Source organism: Haplochromis burtoni, unplaced genomic scaffold (assembly GCF_018398535.1).
Source record: "Haplochromis burtoni strain Fernald_Lab_line unplaced genomic scaffold, NCSU_Asbu1 Contig_523, whole genome shotgun sequence".
NCBI lineage: Eukaryota > Metazoa > Chordata > Actinopteri > Cichliformes > Cichlidae > Haplochromis > Haplochromis burtoni.
In genome coordinates, this window is record NW_024582884.1 from 361,360 (window position 1) to 386,605 (window position 25,246).

General features: G+C 38.3%; 1 protein-coding gene across 1 annotated transcript; it reads left to right on the forward strand.

Annotated features, from left to right (window-relative positions):
* The first annotated feature begins 647 nt into the window (after positions 1-647).
* Positions 648-22,872, forward strand: tpo (thyroid peroxidase). Its single transcript, XM_042214150.1, has 11 exons — positions 648-664; positions 781-904; positions 1,130-1,293; positions 2,687-2,816; positions 3,381-3,575; positions 4,339-4,821; positions 14,045-14,303; positions 17,446-17,688; positions 22,065-22,161; positions 22,239-22,447; positions 22,562-22,872. Exons 1-11 carry the CDS (start codon positions 648-650, stop codon positions 22,753-22,755), a joined length of 2,115 nt encoding a protein of 704 aa, XP_042070084.1. The 3' UTR covers positions 22,756-22,872.
* Positions 22,873-25,246: the final 2,374 nt, after the last annotated feature.

A 25,246-nucleotide genomic window follows, 5' to 3' on the forward strand; every position in this document is an offset into this window, starting at 1 on the left:
TTGTGGTTGTTACTCAGATTACTATCGGTTTTGCACTGTAATAAGAAACTACAGGTTTTCACTTGTACTTTACATTCCCCATCCTTGAAACCCCTTTGACCATTCCCCTTCCATTTTTTCTTTAATCCCGACCGCTGTGCAGGAACGCACCGGTCATGCATTCATCACTGAGCCACTTGAACTTTATGCAGTGGAAAAGGACAAGTGTTGCTCGGTGCTTACGCAGCATTAACGTCATCGTGTTTTAATGCCCCAGATCTCTCCCTGAGATCTCCGTGTCTTTAGTCTGCTCACATAAATGCATGATGCTTGAACAGTTTCACTGATAAACTGAAAATGAAACGTCACATGTGAATTGTCAATTTAATTATTGTTTTTGTTATTCCTTTTTCTAGTTTTAGTTCAAACGGTATATCTACTTAGTCATGTTTTGGTGTTCAACTACTCCCAGTGTGAACTACTTTGTAGCATCTCAGAAACAAGTTACTTTGATCCATGTATATTTAATATCATCATTACAGAATAAGAACATGATAGATCAAATGATATTTTTAAAATGTCTCATGCTGATCAAAAAATACATTTTCCAGCTTCATCCATCAAAGAATTACTTATTTCATCACATCAAGAAAGCCTTTATGATGTAGATGAAGACTTACTCGACGTCAGGCAACGGTAATACGCCATCACAGATTGTCAGCCTCAGTTTTACCTCAAATAATCTGTGCAGAAAAGGATCAAAGGAACTCTAACTGCCCTTTTATCTGTTTTTCTCGCTAGGTGGACCAAACCCTCAGCTTCCCAACACATGCTTAAATTTTTTCGGCAAGCCGACCCTGAGACGAAGCACATTTCTAGGGCTGCAGAGGTTTTCCAAAAGACTCTTCGTGTCCTAAAGAAGAAAGTGAAACAGAGATATAATCAGGAGCTCACAACACCCGGTAGAATTACTTTCTTTTAGTAAACTCGGTTTCACCTTGGATGGAACATTTAGAAAAGTTTTCATTACATTTTTAGTCAGACCACCTTTACTAATTCTGTCATTGTAAAACAGTTTAACCGGCCACATATGATCAGCAACAGAATTTCAATAATGTTTGCTCAGATTTAAAAGTTTCATAACAATCAGTCCAACTCTGCCTGCTTTGTTACTCTAGCTCAAGAACAACTGTTGTCATGGAAACATTTGAAGCTGATTGCAGAGCTGTCAAAATGTCCTCCTACAAGTCCAGCCACCTGTCGGTACACCCATCTCTACAAGTATCGACTGATATCAGGACTCTGCAACAACAGGTAGTTAAAATGACATCTGAACAACTGTTTCCCCTAAATGAAAACTTCATTTCATATCCAATGTAAATTTTGTCTTAGCAAGCACATAATTAGGCCTCCAGGCAAAACTACAGTATGTCAGGATTAGAAAAGCCATTATCTGTTTTGATAGTTTCGATGCATACAGGTAGCAAATAAATGTATTAATAATCATCAGCATCATCTTAAACTTAATGAAATATATTTAGTTATGTTCACTTCACTGCATGCTGTTTTTAGTAAAGCATTTCTCAAACAATTAAAAATAAAAACTTCCTGAACTAGTCAACATTCTTGAATATTCAAGTACCTGTCAAGTTTCAAATGTTGATTCATCAATAATTTGTATATTCATAATTTCTCATTATTTTTAATTACTGAAATGCAACACGAGCCACGATCTCTTCCTCGCAGGGGAACAGGTGAACCTGCTTCCTAAGCTAAGCCCCTTCAAAAACTTCCACTCCTGCACTGCCCACTTGAGTCCGACTTCAAAAGCAAGTGAAAGCCTATAGTTTGCCCATTTTAAAGACCCCACTTTACAGCTTTAAAGAGTATATTTTCTGCCTGGTGCAAGGCAGTCTTGCCCTCTGCGGGTAAACTCACCCTTTAGAACCCTTGCACAGGGGTTATTTAAATTATTATTTTTTTATAATGGCCAAAAAAAAGGGGGGGGGGGGTGACACATTGATAAACCCCATGTTCATGCCAACATGATAAAGCCTGCACATGGTCTAAAATACTTATGTTTGTCTGGCATGTGGGGGGGTGACTCCTTGTTACTTTACTTTCCTAAAGAGATTGGGGTCAAATGCTAGTTTTCAGCCTTAATGTTGTCATAATGTTAATTTTGTAAATTATGGTGATAAAGGAGGGCATGTTTTGCCTATGAGCATTTATTATCATTTGGTTTCTTCCCTCGCTTGTGATGTCTAATTAAAAGGAAAGTAGAAAATTCTCAAATCAAGAAGCTGGAACTATGAAATGTTTGTCAGCCGCCAGCTGATAAGTTATCTTGTGTGTAATGTGTGTGCCAGCTGTTGACGAGGAGGCAAAAGGCAACAAAAAAATAAATACATGACAGGTTCTTGCAATCCTTTTTGGTTTTAAACAGTCATTTAAGAGCATAAAAATGATGCTGTTGCAATGATCCTAAGTCAATGTGCAGCAACGATGATGTTTCTCACAGGATCATAACCACAAACTAACCGTCAAAACAGATACTGTCATTTCTGTACATTTAATTTATATGAATGTACTGAATGCACCATTTTAAACCTTAATAATCCAGAAAACTGGATGATGCTTTCAGTAAGGGGTTATACAGTTTTGCATGGCAGTATTTTTGGACACACTTCATGTTTCTCTTTGTCAGGCAAAATCCTCGCTGGGGAGCAGCCAACACTGCCTTGGTCAGATGGCTACCAGCTGAATACGAAGACGGGGAGAGCGAACCAAAAGGCTGGAACCCAGAACGGCTCCATAATGGATTCCAACTTCCCCCGGTAATCTACAAAATACCGGTCCAACAGACACAAAAGTCTTGGTGGATAAATTACAGAAATGTAGAAATGAAGCCGGCTCGCCCTGCAAAACCCTGAGTTAATGTAGCATTTCATTTATTTTTCTTCACCTGTTTCACAGCAGATAACGTCCACAGCAATTTAGGAAGAGCACAGGAGAGTGTAAGATGACATAGATTAGAACCGCATTTATATATTGCATCTAGTGTATACACTACATCCATAACCTAAAAACAGTTGGTTTCTTATCATATGGATAAACATAATTTCTTCCAAAAAAGCAGATGAAACCGTTTTGCTCACACTTGAATTCAATTTTAGTCCTAATTTATGCATTCATTACACAGAGTGAGGGCCTTTAGTTGGAGAACTCATCAAATATGCATCACTTGTATCCAGCCAACAATTTACTACAGTGTTTCAGATAATAAATCAGAGTCCTAATATTCCATTTCTTATTGACTCACAGTGAGTGAACAACATCTTGATACTTCATGTGTTGCATTACTTGAGCACTACAAAATACAAATCCTGCTTTGTCTACAGGCCCGGACAGTCAGCAGGGAAATAATGACGAGTGCTTCTAAATGGAAAGATGATTCCTATTCTCAGCTGCTGGTGGACTGGGGCCAGTATATATCCCATGACATAACCCTGACGCCTCAAAGCACCAGCACCGATGGGTCAGATGTGGACTGTTTAAAAACGTGTGAAAATGTGCATCCGTGCTTTCCTATTAAGGTAAACAGAGAATCCATCATTTTCTTTATTTTTGTTGCTTGCACTTGTTTGTGTAAAAAATAAAAAATCCCTTTTTTCCTGGACTTTTGCACAATAGCAGCCCAGTGAAGCTCACCCAGTTTGATCCTGAGATAATCACATATTTAAATACATAAAATAACACAGTAATAGGTTCATTGTAGTACTTCCCAAAAAACCCATTTACATTAAAAACAAAAACTTTAAAATCTCTGTTGCTATGAACTCCCTGGTGGTGGTGATGGACAGAGCTGTGCATCCTTGTTTGAAAAGTTCAAGAGCATGGTGTTAATGTTTTTGTCACCAGGCCTGTTTGTACTATAGGACCCTCTGTACTTGTATGACAGCTAGCTTTAAACTATGGAAAAAATGGAAGCCATGGTAATCTGGAGACCGAGTGCATGAGAAAAATCTCACACCATGCATAGATGTTACAGCTAGCTAGATGACAAGCGGTCACCTGCCCAGAGTTATAGACTTCTCCAACTGCCTTTAGTTATTAGCAGGAGCCCAGTCAGTCCTTTTTAATGCCATCCTACTTTGCAGGTGACATCTGACAAAATGACACCTTTCACCCTGGGATAAGGCATTGCTTTATATTACATACGTTTACTTTTCCAAATGTGAATTGGGCCTTCAAAATTCCATGACAAAGACGACAACAAATGCATTTGGTAGATCAGCAGTAGTTTAAAGTTTACTGGAAGCACTAAATGATCAGTAAATGATTCTATCCTCTCTGCAGATGAATGATGGTCTACAAGGCTGTATGCCATTTTTTCGCTCCACATCAGACTGCTTTGTCAATTTTCAGTCTGGTATAAGACAAGCCCTGCAGCGACAACAGCTCAATGCCATGACTTCATTCATTGATGCTTCTGCTGTCTACGGCCACAATCAAAAGCTGGAGAGCTTCCTTCGTGACCTTCCTGGCCGTAATGGAAAACTTGCTGTCAATGCCCGATTCAAAGATCCAAAAGGAAGGCCTTATCTCCCATTTGTAACCAAGCTGCCATCAGCCTGCCACCAAGATCTGCAAGGGGAAAGAGTTGAATGCTTCAGTGCAGGAGACAACCGGGTCAGCGAAGGTCTGCCTCTGACTTCTTTGCACACGCTGTGGCTCAGAGAACACAATCGAATTGCAGAGGCACTGAAACACATCAACGGTCACTGGAGCCCAGAGATGATATACCAAGAGACTCGTAAGATCATAGGTGCACTGCACCAGGTAAGTGACAACCAAACCCAACTGAATCAGATGTAAAAAGTGACACAAAAAATTCAGTTTCAGTTGACATTTCATGTAATTCATTGAACAAACTACTGAATTTAAAAGAAAGTATCCAAAATGTTAATTTACTAGCACTCAAGTAGGCACACAAAGGTAATTAGACTGATTAATTTGATGAATTCATTAGGCTAATATTTTGGATTCTGCTCAGATTCATTTATGCAAAGTCTGCAATCTGTCATTTCAGAATAAAAGTTGCACATTTTGAAATGTAGCAGCAATCTGCAGCAGAAAGGCAAAAAAGCTTTCAGCACTGTAAACTCTATATTTCCAGGTTGCATCACACTTTTTCTCTTTCAAGTTTTCGCACTCTCAAGGCTACTTTGCAAGTACTTGCGATGAGTCAGCATCTCCCATGCAAACTGCAGTACTGTGCAAGTAACCAAAGCAGTCACAGGAAAGTTTTGTCACAGCACCTTCTCTGTGACCAGATTCACCTGCCTTCACATGAGGTTGATAGTCAGCAGTTTCCAGCAGCCACTCGCCAACCGGTCAAGAAATACATTTTTCCTAGTTGACCAGTGGTTGCCAACCGTCTCCAGGCCTGTGTGACTTTTTATATTGCCAATTTTGTTTTTATTATAAACATCTCAAGTAGGCTAATAGTGATTTTAGTCATTTAAAACTAAATCTAAAATTTGTCAAACCCCTGTCCCACCCTAAAGCTACTTTCAGTTTTGCATGCTTGGCCGCTCAAGGAAAACAAACATAATTCAATTTCTGCTATTTAATGTTTAACATTAACTGCCTAGTATTACCACAGAAGAAGCACCGTTTGCATTCACAGGCACGCTAACCTTTGAAAAAGCTTCAAAAGGGTACTAGATCAAATTTGAGAGGGATGGTTTAGAAATGAAAGAAATGCAGGTTGTGCTCTAATCTGTGTGAAGGCAAGACAATAAAGTTCTAATGGATTCACAAGTAGTGGGGCGTTTTAGACTTTAAAATCTGGACATACCGTCCTCGATCACCAGCGCTGTTAAATAAGCGTAGCTACGACACTAGACGCAGAATATGATGAAAATAAAAGCTACTGTGATTCGCAGCTATAAAGCTTCTGCCGAGTAACACAAATGATGCCTGAGGGGGAACAAACTAATCTAGCATTTATGAGCACAGTGATTTCAGAGTCTGCAGATGCGAGTGTGTCACAATTACGTGGGAGAGCTGATATGAATGAGATGTATAAAAGAAAAGAAGCGATTCTTTTCATTTGAAGTTACTTGAGGTTATAACGCATTGACTGTATTGTGTCTGAAGCTGCTGTGCACATGGAAAACAAAACTCTGGTATTTCTGTGATGCACAGAAATTGCAGGCATACAATAAAACAACACACGACATGTATGCTCTTGTGACAATCTACAAGTATAGAAACCTATAACCTATACACTTTTTAAAAATAAAAATCTTGTATCCCTAAAGCTGAGGCAGAAAAAGTGTCTTAGACAACATTGTCTCCATTTACTGTGTTTTTCATTTTAAACCTATCTGACATTAAAAAGTGACACTGTAGGTACAATAGCAGTATGGGTCTGTAGCAGTGAGACTAAAGGATGGTTCAGGGTCGCCTGATACAGCCTCAACTATATGCTTCATCAAAAACGAAACCTTAAAAATAGAGAGGGTGTGTGTCTCCTGAAACCAAACTGGGAGCTGGTTCCACAGGAGAGAGGTCTGAAAGATGAAGGCTCTGCCTCCCAGTCTGCATTTAGTGAACCACAGTCTAATTCAGGGGTCCCCAATCCCAGTCCACGAGGGCCGGTGTCCCTGCACGTTTTAGATCTCACCCTGGGTCAACACACCTGAATCACATGATTAGTTCATTACCAGGCCTCTGGAGAACTTCAAGACATGTTGAGAAGGTAATTTAGTCATTTAAATCAACTGTGATGGATCAAGGACACATCTAAAAACTGCAGGGACACCGGCCCTCCTGGACTGGGATTGGGGACCCCTGGTCTAATTATTCAAGACCTTACTGAAGAAGTAACAAAAGCACAAACTAGATTTTCAACATCACTTAGAGGATTTTCTCTTTTTCACTGATCAGATAAAAGAAAGCAGTCCTGCATTGTTTTCAAGATGAATGTTGACTTCTCCCGATCAAAAATCACTCCAAGTTTCCTCACTGTGTTTCTGGTGGCAAAGGTAATCCCATCCCAAGTGCGTATCTTGTTAGACTCCATGTTTTTGAGACCTTTATAGTACAGTACAATAATTACATTTTGGTCTGAATTTGGAAAAAGAACATTACGCGAGACATTTATGTCTTTAAGACGTTCCTGTAGTTAAATTGATTTGTGTTATCTAGCTTCAATGTTGTTAAGTCCCTGTAACAATAACATTATTTCCATAAGTCTTTTTGCAGTAGTATCTGAGGTTATTACTAACAGCTCCAAAGCAGCAACTACTCGATTTCCAAGGTCGAGAAATAAATTAAACTTGAGTTAGGGTTGATGAAGCGTGTGAGATCTTCAGCAATGTGGCTTTTTGTGCCGTTTACAGTAAGTGAAGATGGAGTTCTTGTTTTAGCGCCATGTATAAGAATGACAGTTCCCTCTGCGAGCTGAGCGAGACATTATGAAGATAAACAGTGAAAAGCCTTCTCTATGGGGAAAGCTCTGCTGATTTAATGAATTCAGAAGTTGTCCGACCCTGACAGCTGCTGTTTTAAGTCTGATGACTGTGAGGATCAACCAGCCATGGAATTCCCTGCTTTGCTGTCATTGCTGGTGATGCTGCAGTTTTCATATCTGAAAACTGCAACTCCTAAGCCCATAAATTGGTATAAATTAGCTGCAGGGAACCATTTTATCTTAAACACCGTTCACATTAATATTATACATATTTGCAAGTCTCTGCTTGTAGTCGCTAGAGACAGAACAACAGAAAATTATCATGCGAATCACCTTATTTTTTTTCCAGTCAACACCTTTACCCAGCAGTTGTTTTGAAGCTTCCTCTAAGAATCTTGCCCAGCACCAAACAGCTAAGAAACCTAGCTACCATTAATTTGTGCAGAAACATGTCCCCAAATAATTACTGTTAATTATCTGCCTGATTTCAAATTGGAAACTGACGTATCCACTGAACTGGTCAGTGTATTTGTAGCACTGTGTCCCTCCAGTCCACAGAAACAGCCAGTAAATGCAAGCAGCTACATTTCCTCAGTTTTGCTCCAAACAAAACACGAGTCTGTTCTTTCTTTGTAGGTTCTTGATAATGAAGTAACAGATGGCATCACAGCTATGATGGCTCTCTCATTTTATTTATATTTATGTGTCTTTATTATCCAATAGATACGCTTTTTACTACTGCTAAAGATGAGATCGCACATTTTGTGGCAGGCCAGGCTTCAGAGCTTAGCAGAAATTGTTACCATCTCAGTGGTGTTGGGTGCAGGCACGTTGTGCACTACAATGACTGATTGGACTATTCCTTTCAGCTTCAGGCAGAGGGCGATTAATGATGAAGGAAGCGTGTGTACATTCTTCATGAAAAGTAACGAAGAAAATGTTTTATGATTGAATGCAAAGGATTTGTTGCTTATACCGAAGGGGAGCGGTGACCCTGGCGCTATCTTAAAGTTTCCCCAAACATTTTATTAGCAAGGGGAAAATAAGTCAGATTTTGTGTGCTGACATTTGACTACAGCAGTGGATTAGAAACTAGTATTTTCAGGTGACTCAGGGACAATGCAAGGGGAAAGAGATTTACAATATTAAAAAGAGATGGCCTAAGGTGGAAGGGTTCTTTAAATAATTTGAGAGGATGAAGCATAAAAGGCAGGTAAAGGATTTACATACTGAAGCTATGACCAGCTTGGAAAATCCCTGTATTGGAAGCAGAGTGAAAAGTGGGGGACTATCTAGTCTGACCAGCCTGCAAATCAGCAGAATGTACCGTTATCTATTTTAACAAAAGGGGGAGAAAAAAAAGAATTAAAGTAGTACAGAAGGGGGAGTAAGAGAATTCAAAACTAAACTACAAGAACTTTTTAATACATGACAGATTTGTTGACTGTTTTTAGCAAGGCCTGCAGACTAGGAGATCTGCTTTTTCAGATGTAGAAAATGTAATCCCACAAGCATTTGGAAAGTATGAGGCTTGACAGCAACAGCTTGATACTGATGGAGTAACTTTGAAGTAATTAAGGGCGACTGAGTAAATACCTGGTATGATGGTTTACTACTTGATGTAAACTGATGTTGGAGCAACCAGTGATGAATTAATGATTGATTAATGTTCTCAGTGTTTGAATCAGAGAACGTACTTGTGAAGAAAGGTAGGATGAGATCATTATGAATTAATCATTGTCCACATGAGTCACCATTACAGTATCTCCCAGCTCTAGTAAATATCATCATCTACCATCTAGTCCCGGATTAGGAGTCGCTAAGTTGTGATCGAATAATTATTTAAAGTGAAAGGAAACTTCATACAGACTTCAGGGGATCAGGCTGCTTTTACACTCGACTGTATAATGCATGTATGAAATGCATGAAAGCCCAAAGTTCAGAAGATGGACTACAACATATGCATTTTTCCTTACAGCAACAGTTTTACCTGTTGTCCTCAAATATCACTTCATTCCAGAGATTGGACTAAAAAAATGCAACATATGCCAGAAATAATAAACTAAAAACAATATGCTTATTTTTCATGATCTAATGCAACTCCATCCTCCTTTCCTTGTTTAAGATTTCTACAAACAATGTAAAATTATTTAGATCAATCACCTACCTCAGCTGATCTGAAGGGACATCAGAAGTGCAGAGGGAAGGTGAACTGACACTCTGAGAAGGGAGACTGAGACATTGTACACACAGGAAGGTGACTGTGGTAGTGGACATGTGTGGGGGAAAATCACACAGCTGAACTGAATCTAACTGATGAGACAAGGGAAGCAAAACTGAACATAACAGAAGGGAGACTATCAAAATAAAACAGGAAGTAACAGAATGCAGGAATGCATACTTGAAAAAAAGATAGTGAGTGAAACGAACATAGTGACAAGAAAGACTTTATACAGAAGACAGAGCACAAAGATGAGACTAGAACAGACAGGATACGAAGGGAACGAAAGTCGTCAAATAAGGAACTGAAGAAAAGTTGAAGTCAGAATCACCAGGAGAAAATATTCTCAAAGGACTAAATAGAGAACTGCAAGAGATAAGACTCAGGACCATGAAATAGATGAACTTCGATCAGTTAGTACGCTGTATATTCTGGATTTAGAGAACTTATTAACCACTACTTTCTTCATGCAAGGCAGCAACTGGACAAGTAGCAGATTTTATTACAGCAGCATCACGTTGGGTTTAACAGGATGTTTTTGAAAATGGAAAACATATCAGCAGGTTATGGCATGAAACAGAAAACATGCTTATATTTAAGATTGACATGATCTGCACCACTTCGTTTTGTTTACTGTTTTCATGAATTAGAGCAGTAATTATCTGCTTTCATTTCATAGGAAGGATAGTCCAGTGAATCTTTTGGTAAAAGATGTAATAAAGACCCACCTTTCCTTATTATTTAGAGATTTTGACCAGCTTTTAATTGTGAAACTTTCCTAAGCAAATCTGACTATTCATAGACATTCTCAGTTTTCAGGAACTGGTGTAGTTTTTGTGCCTTTTTCTGGTAAAAATGTTGACGGTTAATCAGGTTTTCAGTCTAATGAGTTGTTAATTAGAGAGAAAAAAAAACACGTTTGCTTTTTTTCCACAGTAGACATTTTCTGTGGAGCCAACAGAGAAAAAACACAGATGAAACTAATTTTGTTAACAGTGACTCATTTCCATTAAGTGTGAGCTCTTGTATGCAAAATAAAAATACTGGAACTTGATGTAGGCGTCGTTAACGTTGTCAATCACTGATCAGGTGAGAAAGAAACCAACCAAAATAAACAGATAGGAACTAAACAGGGTCACTCGAGATGCAAGAGTGTTCGAGAAACCATTCGGTAACACTTGTCTAAACAACTTACCTGCAACAGCTATTAACTTCTAATTCTTAATAATAATTGAGGCATACATAGCAGCGCCACTGAGAAGGATCTTTAATATCAGGACTGAAATGTCTTCCTGTAATGTGGAAGTTTGCTGTAATTGTGTCCCTCTGGGGGGAAAAGCATCTAACTGCAGTCCTTTCAGCAGCTATCAGCTCCTTGTTGTGCTTTTCGGTCCATATGGTTGAATCCCAACAGCTCTCACGAAGCCCTCCACCCCCTCCACCCCACTTTAAAATCCTCCTGCAGCTGTTCCCGACAAACAAGCTCACACGGGGTGAGTGTTTTTTAGAATGCTGTTTTTCATTTTGCATTATTCTTGACAAGCTACTGTAAAAGCACAACTTTAATGCTTTAAATTATGCACTACATCAGTAATTGCTAACAGAAAAACCCACTTTCAGGCCAAAGGTACTGTAGGTAGCAATTAGGCTGGGAAGTGTTTTAAGGCGGATGCCAGTTGATGCATACCTGCAGACGTAGTATGTTTCTGTGGCTACACTGTTTATGTCAGAGTTATCAATCCAAAAATATTGGTCAGTTGCCCCCTCCATTCTAACTGTACTGGAATACTAATTATAAAAATCTAATTTAACTGATCTGCATAGAAATGGAGATTTGTTTTCTTCTGGTTGGACATCAACAGGAATGCGAGCAAATATTTTATGGATGTTTACATTGTTTGACCGTGTGGCTGTCGTACTGCATTGCTCCTCCTACACCGGGTATGCTACAACACTAACAGAGACTGGGTGTGTTTAAAGTATATACAGAAAACATTTCTTTGAAGATTACACATTTTAGCATGGACATAAAAATCAAAGCCAGAAATGCACACACTCACAACGTACTCTAATTAGAAGAAAACACTTAAATAGGTCACCATATGGAAACAACTTAATGAAAAGCTTTACACCCGAGTCAGCAAAAGGTTTGTGTTATTATTTTGTATCATTAAATATTCCCATGTACTAAAAAAGTAACATAAAATCTGCAGCTCAGGCTGTGAGTGAAAACAGTGGGGAGCAGGCAGGTGAAACTATCCGTACTTTGTTTCCAGTAGACTGTTTGTGGGCAGCCACTTCAAAACATCACTCTACAAGACTTGCAGAACAAACAGACTGAAAGGTCAGAAGCCATTTCAATACAGAGAGAAAGCCTATTATTTGCAGGAAACAAGAAATGATCAGCTAACAACATCTGGTTTCATTCTGACTTCAATCACAGTGCACAGTTGTGAAGGGCTTTTGCTTTTCCAGAAGTGTAGAGGCAATATCATTATGTTCTATTTATTTGTAAAGTGGGAGAGACATAGCGGGAGAATTATTGTTAAAAAGAAAGGAGAAAAAAAACGATACAGTTTGAAGGGCCAGACCTGCTTCGCCTAAAGTGCTTCAGTCCATTAAGTAAGAGCCTCAGCTGTTGAACAGCATCACATTTATGAGCTTCATTATCTGAAAATTCAATTCAACTGCAAATCATACAGCGTGCAATAACAATTAGAAAATAATTCTGTGAATTTACTTGTTATTTTATTAAAGGAGCTCTTTTAAAATTCCGTACTGCACTTTTATTAAGGTTTGGGGCTTTCTCCAAGCCAGAAAAATCAAAGGCCATCCCAAGCCTGGCTTTTAACCCCTAGTACAGTATGGATTACATTTCCAGGAGCCTTCTTCTTATAATGCAGCTGGGTGAATTAGAAGGTGAGGAATAAATTTCAAGCAAAAAAAAAAAAAGCCTGGCATGTTGTAAAGGAGATAAAATGAAGTGTGTGAAAGGTTGAACACAAGCACAAGCTCATTAAATGGAATACTAAACCCAACACTCATCAGCCACAACATGAAAACCACCTGCATAAGATTGTATACGTGGCCTTCACGCTGCTAAAACAGCTTTGACCCACTGAGGCCTGGAAATGAGATCCATTAAGGTGTTTGACAGTTGGTCCTTTGCAACCTGTGAATTGTAAAGTGGGCCCTCTGTGGATTGAGGGTTCAAACCTTGGGATATTTCCTGTTTTTAAGTAATTATTTTGCAGTTTTGTGATGTATCTGCATGTGTCTGCAATGGGAGGCTGCTGGAGTCGCCATGGAATGAGTAAACGGTTTGCATCAGTGTTACCAGCAGCACATTCCAGTTTAATATGATGATGAATTTTAGTAACTTCACTTGTTGATAGTTTTAATGTAATGTCTGATCAGCCTGTCTGATCTGTAATTGGTGGACTGCAATAGTCTAATATATGGTTTTGGTTACTATCCTGTAATATGTGACTCACTGGGCTCCTGTACTTGGTAGATACTTCAGTTTCTTGTCTTGAACCTGAGGAAAGTTTTTTTTTCTCACTTTTCAGTCATGCTCAAAACCTCTTTGAATTGTTTTTCCAGGAGCCAAATTCCAGATGTGATGTGGCCTGAGTTCATAAAAAATCTTATATGAATTTGAGCTGATTTTCTGTCAGTTGTCACTGTGACTTTTCTCTGACTTTTCTTTTTTCCTCCTGTTTTTTTCTGTTTAGGCAGTACAGAGTTTAGACCTGCTAAACTCTGTATTGGTGAAGGTTGTGTGGGCCACATAAACCCTGAGGGGAATACCTGGTTTTTCCATCTTTCCCATTGTGCTCTAATCATTTCATCTAAAAAATGTGCATAAAATCCAAATTGGTTATTTTACTGTGTGTGGTTCCAGTGCTTCCTTTTGCAATAAATAACTAACTGATGTAAAAATGATGGACGATATCTCACTAATGTATGTGTTGGCTTCCGTGCATTTTTGTGTGTGTGGGGTTGCACCCTTGTGACATGAGTCGAGATTCGGATGCTGAAGTGAGGCATTTATAAATAGTGATGAGGACAGATGAAATTCTCTGCAGTAAACCGTGAGGAAACAAGCGTGCAATCACAGCCAGGGTTATTATACAAGTAGACATTTCACTGGTAATCCTACAGGGATTCCTTTAGCTGTATGTATATACACATTCACAGATATCATTTCAGGCATTCAAAGAGGATATTTTGTATTTATTTGTAAAGTATGCTTCTATTCAAACTCAGTATAGAATTTAGAATTTGGTGATAGACACATAAAATCTTTTGCGCTTTTTCCCTTTTTCTGATGTCCATCCGTTTTCTTTTTTTATTCCCAGATCATAACCCTAAGAGACTATGCTCCAAAAATCATTGGCCCAGAGTCCTTCAAACATTACATTGGTCCCTACAGGGGGTACGATCCATCTGTGGACCCCTCTATCGCCAACGTGTTCGCCGCAGCCGCATTCAGGTTCGGCCATGCTACCATCTCCCCAATCCTCTGCAGACTGAATGAAAGCTTCCAGGAGGATGAGCGCTTCCCCCACTTGAGACTGCACAATACTTTATTCAGTCCATGGAGAATAGTCAAAGAAGGTCAGTGCACTCATATGAGAATGGAAACCAATAACACATCCTGCAAGCACAGTAAACACACCGAAAGAAAGGAAGAGGAAGACGAAAAATACTCTTTTTAGGTCAGCTCCAGAATCAGCTGCATACATGCAGTTTAAAAAAATTTACACTAGCAGGATCGGAATTTTTGTTTTCTATAAAAAACCCAGAAAATGAGCGATACAGAGTGCACCCATTCACAGGAAGAATAATCGATTGTATAGGGACCTTTTTTTTATTCATTGCCACTTCATGTTTTAACCTATTCTTTAATTTGACCAGAACATTAAGGTTATACATTTTTCAGCAGAACATTTTGGTATTGTGACCATTATGATCAAACTAACTGAAAACCCAAACAGCAGCAAAGGGACACATGTATTAGTGAGTAGTGTCAAGTTTCCACTTGGACGTTTGGTCCAGCCGTGTAGCTTAGCTTTCCGACGTTTGCATATATTTTGTTTTGCCACATTTCTTTTATTCACTGTTTTCCTCAATATTAAATAACAGCAAGAAGACTGTAAATCATTCTGATGATTGTGATGGGTTATATGAGAGAGCAATTGTATGTTTGTTAAGTCTTTAAATCTGAAAAAGAATAATATGCTTTGTCTAAATTATTAAGTAAAATGTTGCAACCAGCTTCTTTTCTAAGCCTGCAACAATTATATTCATTCCCACCTGTATTCATGACCACTGGGGAATGTGGGTTCAGTGTTCATACTTGGATTAGAGCTCTCAAATTCTTCAGAAAATATGTTGTTTTCTAGCTACTAAATACTTCAGTGGTCAGCTTATTCAGGTTGAGGCTGTGTATACTTGTTTTTTTTAGAGTTCTTTGCCTGCTGGGAATGAAAATGATACATTGAGTCTCAACAAAATCAGAAATGCCACGCACAGTCTTTCTGCTGTTCTCTTCATGTCTGCATGCTACTCTGGCTTTCTCCAGTATCCCCCCCAAATGCATAAGGTTAGGTTAACGACTGATTCTACATTGGTTGTAGATATGAGTCAGCGCATGACTCTCTGTGTTGATGCTGCAACAGACTGGCACCCCACCTCTTGCCCCCTTGATAGCTGGAATAGGCTCGACATGTAGCTCCCTTGTGATGTTGAAGTGGATAACCTGAAGTGGATGGATGGATCGATGAACAACTGTGACACACTCACCTTTTATCATATCCTAAAGATCAGAATTTCTGGGTCTGCTTACAAAAGTTTGAGGTGTTTTCATTTTTACTTTAAAATACTTTTCACTGTATTTCCATACAGTGAAAAGTATTTTAAGGTCATAGCTGTGTGCAAAGTGTGAAAAACAGATCCATAATAATTAGAACACTTACTTGGCTGAAATTCACATTGAAGATCATGTTCTTTGGCATGTGCCAGATAGCCTCCAGCATTCCTGTACCATGCTTTTGGAAATACTGTTACAACCACATATGCTATATGGTGTGCAATTTTATCCTGGAAGTCAAACATTCTGTTCTGTTTCAAACTAGCTCAAATTTTGTGTGAAGGATCAATTTCCAAACCTAGATTGAGCACATCAGGTGAGTAGTGAGATCAAGAGTATGCTTGTTTATTTTCTTTCTTTCCCTTAGTCTTCATCAGGCTGTGCACCATAAATTCATCCCCCAGGGTGGGAATGCCGGTATCAAATTCGACTGTTATGTCCTGAGGGAGAGCATTCAGAAGAAACGATCTGAACTGCAGTGCTTGCCAGAAGGACATCTCATGCTGGCTCAGAGCTAACTGAAAACATAGGACGTTTTTTTTTTTTGCCCACACCAACAGAATCTTCGCTCACCACCTGGACCACTTGTCGGATTTGGCTCTCTGCAACTTAGTCCACTTCTTGAAAATGAAAAACAAGTTGATGGGTCACTGTTTGGACACACTGGAGGAGATCCAGCGTGTATCACGGATGGAGCTTGATGCACTGACAGAATGCGACTGTGAAAAGTGTCATTTTTTCCCCACAGTGGCTCTGCGATCGACCTCCACTTGCCATCGCCATTCCATACGTCATCATTCATCGTCTTTTGAAGCAGTTAAAACGATCTTTTATGTTGTCAGAATGTTGCAATTGGTTCTCATGAATCTCATTTGATATTTTGTAATATAAAAATAATGAGAGATATTTAATCCACTTTAAAACTTCAACATCCATTTTTGAAATAAAAAACAAACACAAAACAAATAGTTATATATTATAATATTCATACTATATTATATTATGGCCAATTCACAATAATATTTATAGTACATTAAAACCATACTGCACAAAAACCTATTAACAGCAATTCACTGACCCAGAAAACCTTGTGTTGCTTTTTCTTACTGGGACCCATAGTGAGCATCTCCACTGTGATGCTCACTATGGGTGCGTCACAGCAGAAAGACTGAGATGACATTTCTCAGCCTTTCTGCTGAGAAATGTCATCTGGGTAGATTGACTTTGTGGATCCTATTATTTCTACTGCCCTGACCCCATGACATTGTACAATAAAATGTGGTCTACTTAGCTCTTCACCAGCTGGTCTCACATTTAAATGAATTATGCTACCTCAAATATTATCTTGACACCAGTTGGGATGTTTTGCTGACCTCCAGTGGCTGAAGCTGTTACCTTGCTGCTTCCTTGCTGTGTTCAGTTGCCTTACAACTGAAAACCATGTTTATTACTTTTATAAAACTATAAAAATGTATTGTCATGATAACCAGCATGTTCATCCTCAACAGTCCATTCATTCTATTTGCTGAAAAGAAATGTTTGGACAATGGAGGGCCCCTGGGAAGTACCAAATCCAAGCCCGGGAGTCATTTCTGAGCAGCAACAATGAAAGCATCCAGTCCAGAGAAAACAGTACCTTCCAACCATATGTTGTTTTTCTTGTCATTGTGGTCAACCCCTGGATTATAGTCGGGCTGTATTCCAAAAAAATGAATGAGGTTTTCACAGTTTAATAACATTGCAATATATTATCTTTTTAATAGAGAAAAAAACAAAAAAGAAATACAAAGTCACAGTCTTAACAGCAACCCACAACAACACATGAACTATAAATAATAATTAATACTAATGACTCTGGAAAAATAAGTAATAGGCTTTTGTTTCTAGGGGGGATTGAACCAGTCCTGAGAGGCGTAATTGGATCTGCAGCGTCAGCTGTTAGCGCAGACATGCTGTTGGCTGATGAAGTAACAGAGAGGCTAGTGGTCCTTGATACACTGAAGCAGATGGACCTGGCTGCGCTGAACCTGCAGAGAGGACGAGATCACGGCCTCCCAGGTAAGATCTTGGCTGAGAGTCAGATCTGTCATTCAAATGCCATTAGATTATCCTCGTCATATCAAAGCGACAGTAACCACTCCACACCCTGTTTAAAAAAACAAACAAAAAAAACCCACATCATTTGTCCTTCCCTTTGTCAACAAACTGTGTTTCTTAGTGACCATTGACATATTTAATGGGTGGTCATTAATATGAGTACTCTGTTGTTGCTTCCTGGTTCCTTACAGTGTGGACAATAAGGAATGAGCAGTGCTGTAATAAATTACTTTTTAGCTTGGAGCTATGTAGGCCCACAAGGACGAAGTAGATATAGGAGTGAAATTTTAAAACTAACAATACAAGAACAACATGAATTCTGGTATTTGTTTAAAAAGAAAAAGAAAAGAAGTGATCTGGCAAACAATCCTGCTTTTCTTGATTTGTTATTATAAAGCTGACAGATGAGTCATAAAGCCTGATAAGCACAAAAACATTATCTACGCTGATCCAAATCAAACACATCACTCCCCTGAGCATCCCAGAGCATTTCACACTGATTCTGGGACGCTATTTGTGTTCATTTAAAGGAATAATAACACAGTATGGGAATTAAATTTATTTAATCTCTCACCAAGCATGCAAACAACATGATCAGTGACTGATGTTGTCCTTTCTCCTCATTTCTGCGTTTTCTCTTCTTACCGTCTCTCCTGACACCAGGAGAATAAAAACCAAGGCAATCATAAAGCTCTATATCACCGGAAACACCTGTGCATTATTTACCCAAGCTTTCATGCCCAAGCCAGCTCTGCCTTCTGCTCCTGTCAATGATCTTGTTTCAGTTCTAAAGTTTTGACTGCATTAATGCCATTGCTCCCACAAAGATCAAAGTTATCCCTGAAAAGAAAAAAGGCACCATGGAGGAACGCCAAGCTGGTAAAAGCTCAAAAAAGAGAGCAGACAGGTAGAACGCAGGTGGTGGAAAACAAAACTTCACGTTCATTATGACATGTATAAAAAAAGACTGCAGCTATAGCTTGAAAGTTAAGTCCCTTTTTTTCTGAGATTGGTAATCAATATATCCCACACACCTCAATGCATGAAATAGCTGTGCATCTTTTTTAAAGTTGACAGTCTGTGAGGATAAAGTTTGTATTAATATACACTGGTGAAAATAACTATTTGAATTTGTAAGTTTGCCCACTTAGAAAAGAAAAAAATGAACTGTCTCTAATTTTATGGTAGTTCTATTTTAATGGAGAGAGTCATTGAATGAAATAAGCATTTAATCCCCAAACAAAACATAACTTACTCTACTACTTTGTGGGGAAACCCTTGTTGGCAAGCACTGCAGTGAACCCTTTGTTGTACTTTGCCACCATTTTTTTTTACACAACTCGAAAGACACTCTGTAAAACTTTTAGGTTTCTTTGCTTCTGTTTGGCAACTCAAAGCTTCAGCTTCTTCCATAGGATCGTGTTCTAATAAAGTAAAGGAGGTTCTTGTCGATAATTATATGGTACATGGACCTGTCCACTGAAGCAGCAGAAAAACAACCCCAAAGCATAATGTTCCCGACTTTGTGCTTGATTGTGTGGGTGGTGCTCTTTGAGTCATACTCTCTTAGGTCGAATTGATTGCAAAGAGCTCGCACTTTTCCCCAAGCCTTCTCTGTTCACTGGCAAACAGACAAACTTAAGATGGGCGTGTAGATATGGCTTCTTTAGCCAGGGGAACTTGTCGGCAGTGCCTTATCAGTGGTGTTCATGGTGGTGACGGTGGTCCCAACTGCTTTCAGATTATGAACAAGCTCCTCCTGTGTAGTTTTGGGCTGATCCACCACCATCCTCAAAATTATGAAACAAGACCTTGCACGGAGTTCCAGATTAAGGTCTGTCGATGGCTGTTTTATATTTCTTCCATTTCCAAACAACTCCACCAACAGTTGTCATCTTCCCACCAAGCTTTTTGATGGTCTTGTTGCTTCGTGAGCATTTCTCTAAGTGAGCAAACTTGCAGATTCAAATAATCCCCTCACAAGAGGAGTCATGAGAAAGAAAGAAAAAACAACCCAGAATATCACAAGAAAACGGCAATATAGAAAGTAGCACTGTGAAAGAATCCTATACAGCCAGGTGCGTTTGAAGCATTAGTGCAGAATGATAGATGAGTTCAATAGTGTCATAGCAGCTAGAGTCAGATTTAGGTTATTGTGTGCAGTTCTGTTCAGATCCCTTCATGTCTTAAGGGAAGTAAATGAGAGCATGGTGAGTCGGGTTAAGGTGGAAAGACTGGATTTGATCTCCTGATTTTTTTATTCTTAATGTCATGCCAAATTTCCACAGCCATTGCTAAATATGAAGAATAATCACCTCTACTCAACAGGGGACACATCCATTATAATCACATGGGTGCCAGAAAAAACAAAAAAAAAGCAAAAAGTGTGGCATCCAGGCTGTGGTTGCACAGTTTGTTTATGGGGAAGAACTGTACCAAAGCGTGAGCTGTAATCAGCAAAAATGATCTTTTGATTCATTTTCCAGGTGAGAGAGCACTATCTGCATAGCTGTAGAGATCTGTTAGGGCTGCATATATACTGTATGGAAGAACTCGCATGAGTTTTTAGCCTTCTTTTATGCTGCTTGTTTTACAGCAGAGTACTCTGTACTCTGCACCAATTTGATGTTCCAATTTAAAGTCACTGTCCACAGCAGCCCAGCAGTGGTTGATTGTGATAAGCACACGTTAACCAGGATCCACCCATCCATGAATGAACCAATCTACATAGCATATATAGCTGTCATAGGGAGAGAGGCGGGGTACATCCTGGATAGGTCGCCAGTCACTGGCTTCCTGCATCTTGAGTTAATAAATAATTAAATCAGATAGGCAGTTTAATAATCATATCAATCAGGTGGATTTTACTTGCCCTGCAGTCTGGCATTTCTTCCAGCTTCCATGATGACACGAACTCAGGAAATCAGAAAGTAATATCACCTGATTCTCTCACCTGCACTCTACATGCTTCCCTTTTTTCTTTTCATTCGTTTTTGTCACAATACTTTTCTTTAACATTTAGCAATGATGTTAAAGCTATAGAATGGGAAGCTAGCATCAACTTAGTTACGTTTTTACATGACAGGAAATCTCAAAGGGAAAATGGCTGAAAATATGCACAGACTGATTCTCCTGGAACACAATCTGTTATTCACTTAAAATACAACGTCTGTACTTGAGGGGGAAAAAAGTGCTTTGCGATAACTTGAAAAGGGACTAAGATGAAAGTGAGAACAAATAATTTAAAAGGTATTAATTGCTTCACAAGTAATGTTTGACAAAATGGAAATTGAGCTATTCTTTTCAACATTTTCAACAGTTGATCTGTATATGACGTGTTCTCAAAGTTATCTGGTTATTTCATATTTCATGCCTTTGAAAAGAAACTGAATGCTAATTTTGTGATATAATGCTGCATGAGAATATATTTAAAGCTGTAAAAAGTGCTGGTTTAGATTCACAGAGCACCTATGCCTGTAGCAGGAAAGCCTGTGGCATTCGTGCTCACTCATAGGTCAACGTTTTTCTATTTTTTTGCAATGCATTCTATTGACTTTCCATGCAAGTTTAATCTTTTTTTTACTGTACTTAAATCTTTTGAAGCATTTTGAATTGCCTTGTGTCTGAAAGGTGCCAAAATCTTGCATTGCCTAGTTTAACTCCACTGACTTTACACATCAGACTCTTGGGAATAGTTATTACCAATGTGAAAAAAGCTTTTTGCAGTTCCAGTGCAGCTGTGCTAAATCTCATATCCAAGGACCATGCCTTTTCCCTGGAACTTTTAGTAAAACGGTTATCAAGACTATCTTTTTCACTCTCTTTATTTGTATCTTTATATGTCTTTAACTTCTAGTCAATGACAGCATTAATTTAAGCAAAAGCTTTTAAAAAAAAAAAAAAAAAATACGACAATAAGAAAGACAACTTTGTGCACAACTAAAAACAAGACAGACCATCTTAGACTTTAGTTTTAAATCAATGGGTTGTTTTCATTTGGTCAAGCTCATATTTTTGTGTCAGAGAAATCAGAGAAAGATGCTGCAGTGAGCTCTAGCAGTTCTGCTGAATGGGTTTTATTTGGACAGCTGGCGTCCCATTTCTTCCTGTTTCTAGCTAAGCTTTAATAGCTTCCTGTACGTAGTCTTCATAAAGAGAACTCTTGACAAGACATCCAAATTTAAATGAATATATTCACTTTTAAATGACACTGTGCTAAAATCTTTCGGTCATATTGGAGAATTCTTGGATTCAGCGATTAGACAGATATTTGTCACTTTGGAGGGAATTCTGTGGATTGCAGCGCATTAAGACATTGGATGATTTGTCACTGGCCGTGGGAGACTCCAGGGTTGCTAAGAGAATACTTGACATATACAAACATCCCGACAATATCGATGTATATCCAGGAGGACTTGTTGAAAGGCTTTTGCCTGGCTCAAGAACTGGTCCTCTCTTTGCTTGCCTGATTGGAAGGCAGATGAAAGTGCTCCGTGATGGTGACAGGTACATAAGATTTGTCTAGGTTGAACATTCAAATGAAATCAAGGCTTCAGTGAAACTTGTGTATTTTTCATTTTCAGGTTTTGGTGGGAAGCTGATGGTGTGTTCACCCAGCAACAGAAGGAGGAACTTTTAAAATTTTCTCTATCCCATCTGATCTGTGATAATAGCGACATAGGGATAGTTCCTCTTGATCCTTTCAGATTGGGGAAGTATCCATCTCATTATGTCTCCTGTGATCAGATACCCTCAATGAATTTGGAAGCTTGGAAAGACGAAATGGGCGAAGGTCAGCCTGTGAAATTTTTGGCGAATCTTTCGCCTATTATTTAAAAAATCATTGCCTTAAATTGGTTTCCTTTTTTCTGCCACATATTAACGAGAAACTTTTACCCAATTCCAGACTTAAAACGGTGTGGCCTTCCTAAACAGATCAACAATGGAGATTATATCTTGTCCTCTACATCTCGAAAACTGGTTGCTCTATACTCTTGTTACCATGGTTTCACATTAAAGGGTGCCGCTGTCATAGTTTGCATGGGCAATCGATGGTGTAATCAACCTCCACAATGTAACAGGTATGTAAACTATTTATGAACTATCTACTTGATGTTTACCTGCAGTACTTTATGTGAGGGATTCACATTGAAATATACTTTGTAATGCAGATCCACCTTTGTAGGATTTGGTTGAGCACCACAGACATTCCCCATTTTGCAGGGTGTATATGCTTGTGCAGAACTACTGTCTGAGTGGTGCTTTACTGCTATCTGCTGGTACTAAAGGAGAGTGAAGTGTTTTAGCAGGGTTTCTTCATAGTTTGAGCCATTTGCTAAAGATCACTGACTCAATACGCTTGTAAGCCTATACACACTTATTATTATGTTAAAAGTATAATCAGGTAATTACAAATAACAGGTGTTTAAAAATGATCTTGCAAACACTGCCTCTTTCAGGCTGTTACGGTAAACAAAATGTTTTCTCATTTTTTGTAAATCCGGTCATTGTTTTGGTTTTTTGTCTGTTTTTTAAAAAAGAAACAAACAAAAAAACTTTCCTTCATGTTTTCAGGTATTTGTGGGAACACGATAAGAGAATTACTCACCACTAATAAAAACTTGGCAAGCACGTTGCACTCATTAAAGCATTTTTCTGTTCTGAAATCTTGTCTGAGCAGTTCGTAATTCTAGGAAGACAATTAAAATATTTGTATGTTTTTTTCTATGAACACATTCGTTTAATGCTGGGAAAATGTTTGTGTTTCTCAGAAGATGTTCTTACTATAGAATACGCAATAAGATACCATTACGAGAACTGCGTCAACATTAAACCTCAGTGATCAAAAGGATTAATTTGATTGGAGGTTTACACTGATAGATTGTCAGTGTCAAAATGTAGGTGGGTCTCTCACTGTTATGTCAGCAATCTTAAACATTCAGGTTGTTCTCGCTTAGCTCATTTGTATTAAGCTGTTCTATAAGTGTATTCATGCATTATTGACATAAAAAATGATGAATGGTTTCAGGTTGGTTTCCTCTTAAGTTGGCAACAGCTGATATCAAATAAACCTGGCTCCAGTGACTCTTTCAAATAAAACCAACCTGTGAACAGATGTATAATAGTAGAATTTTGCCTGATCCCTTATAAGTATATCAATATAGACCATTTAAAAATATACACACTTATTATTATGCATGTAAACAGCATAAAACATTCTCATTTACATGAAGTCAGACTTATTAGGAAAATCTGAGTTACAGGAAAACTGTAGGATAAGTGACAGAACCCAAAACGCAGGGTTTTTGTGATTTAAACTTATACTTCTCATTTTTATATTTAGTGAATTCAAGGTCAGCAGCTCATTAATGTAGCCCAACAATTTTTTTCACAATATGTTGGGCTACATTTCTGCCCTCTAATTCAAATAAGGTGACTTCAGATTACAAACAAAACCAAACTAAACTGGTGGCTAAAATGACATAATGCTAAACTTGAACCTTTAAAACAGGACTTCACAAAGTAATGGAGAACATCCCAATGGCTATGTCAATCATTATTTGATTGGCTGTTTCAATGTCATACTGTGAACCCTGTACTTGTGTTAAGATAACCAGTTGCCATCTGCTAATTTTTATAAGACTATGTTTTAGGCATACAGTTTCTCCCCTAATGCTAAATAAAAGTACTTTTCCTGTTTCTCGTTTATTAGTTTTCTTTTGTATACGTCTCATTTAAATATTTCAGATCATCAAACAAATTTTTATATCAGACGATGCCAAAGTGAGTAAATACAAAATGATTTAAATGTTGACTTCATTGATTAGGAGAAAAAAGGCTGTCCAAACCTACCAGGCACCGTGTGAAAAAGTAAATGACCAGCTAGTTAAATCACGAATCAACTGTGATCAACAATGTTTTTTAGAAAGCTGCATTAAGTTTCACTTGCCAGACCTACACCTGACAACTGCCAGACCTGGTAAACCAAGAAATCTTTTAAATAGAACAAAATGCAATATATCATTCCTCGATCTGAAGAAGCTTAAAAACAGGTGAGAAATAAAATCACTGACATCTATCAGTCTGGAAAGGGTTACAAGAGTGCATTGATAACTTATCCATAAGGTCGCAAAAGAACCCAGAAAAACTAAAGAACTGCAGGCTCACGTCAAGTTCAGTGTTCCTGATACAACAAAATAAAAAAGAGACTCAAAAATGGCATCCATGAGCAGAACCAGGTAATAAGTTTAGGGGGCAATTACTTTTTCACATATGGCCAGGTACGTTTGGAAACATTTTTCACTTAATAAATTACATCTTCACTTAAAAGCTGCATTTTATTTTTATTTGAGTTACTTTTATCTAATATTAAAAACTTCCAAACAAATATAAAGTAAGAAATCAGTACAGAAGGATACTGTGTCACTGCGCTGTGTTGCCTTTCATGTTAAGCAAATGCTTTAACTAAAGTGGTTACGGGTGGGTTTAGGTCAAGTACAATAAACATCATCTCAATTTAATCTTAAGCTAGCTTTACTCTAATCAAGGCAATGTGAATTTGATTTGATATGATTAAATTGATTAACATGAC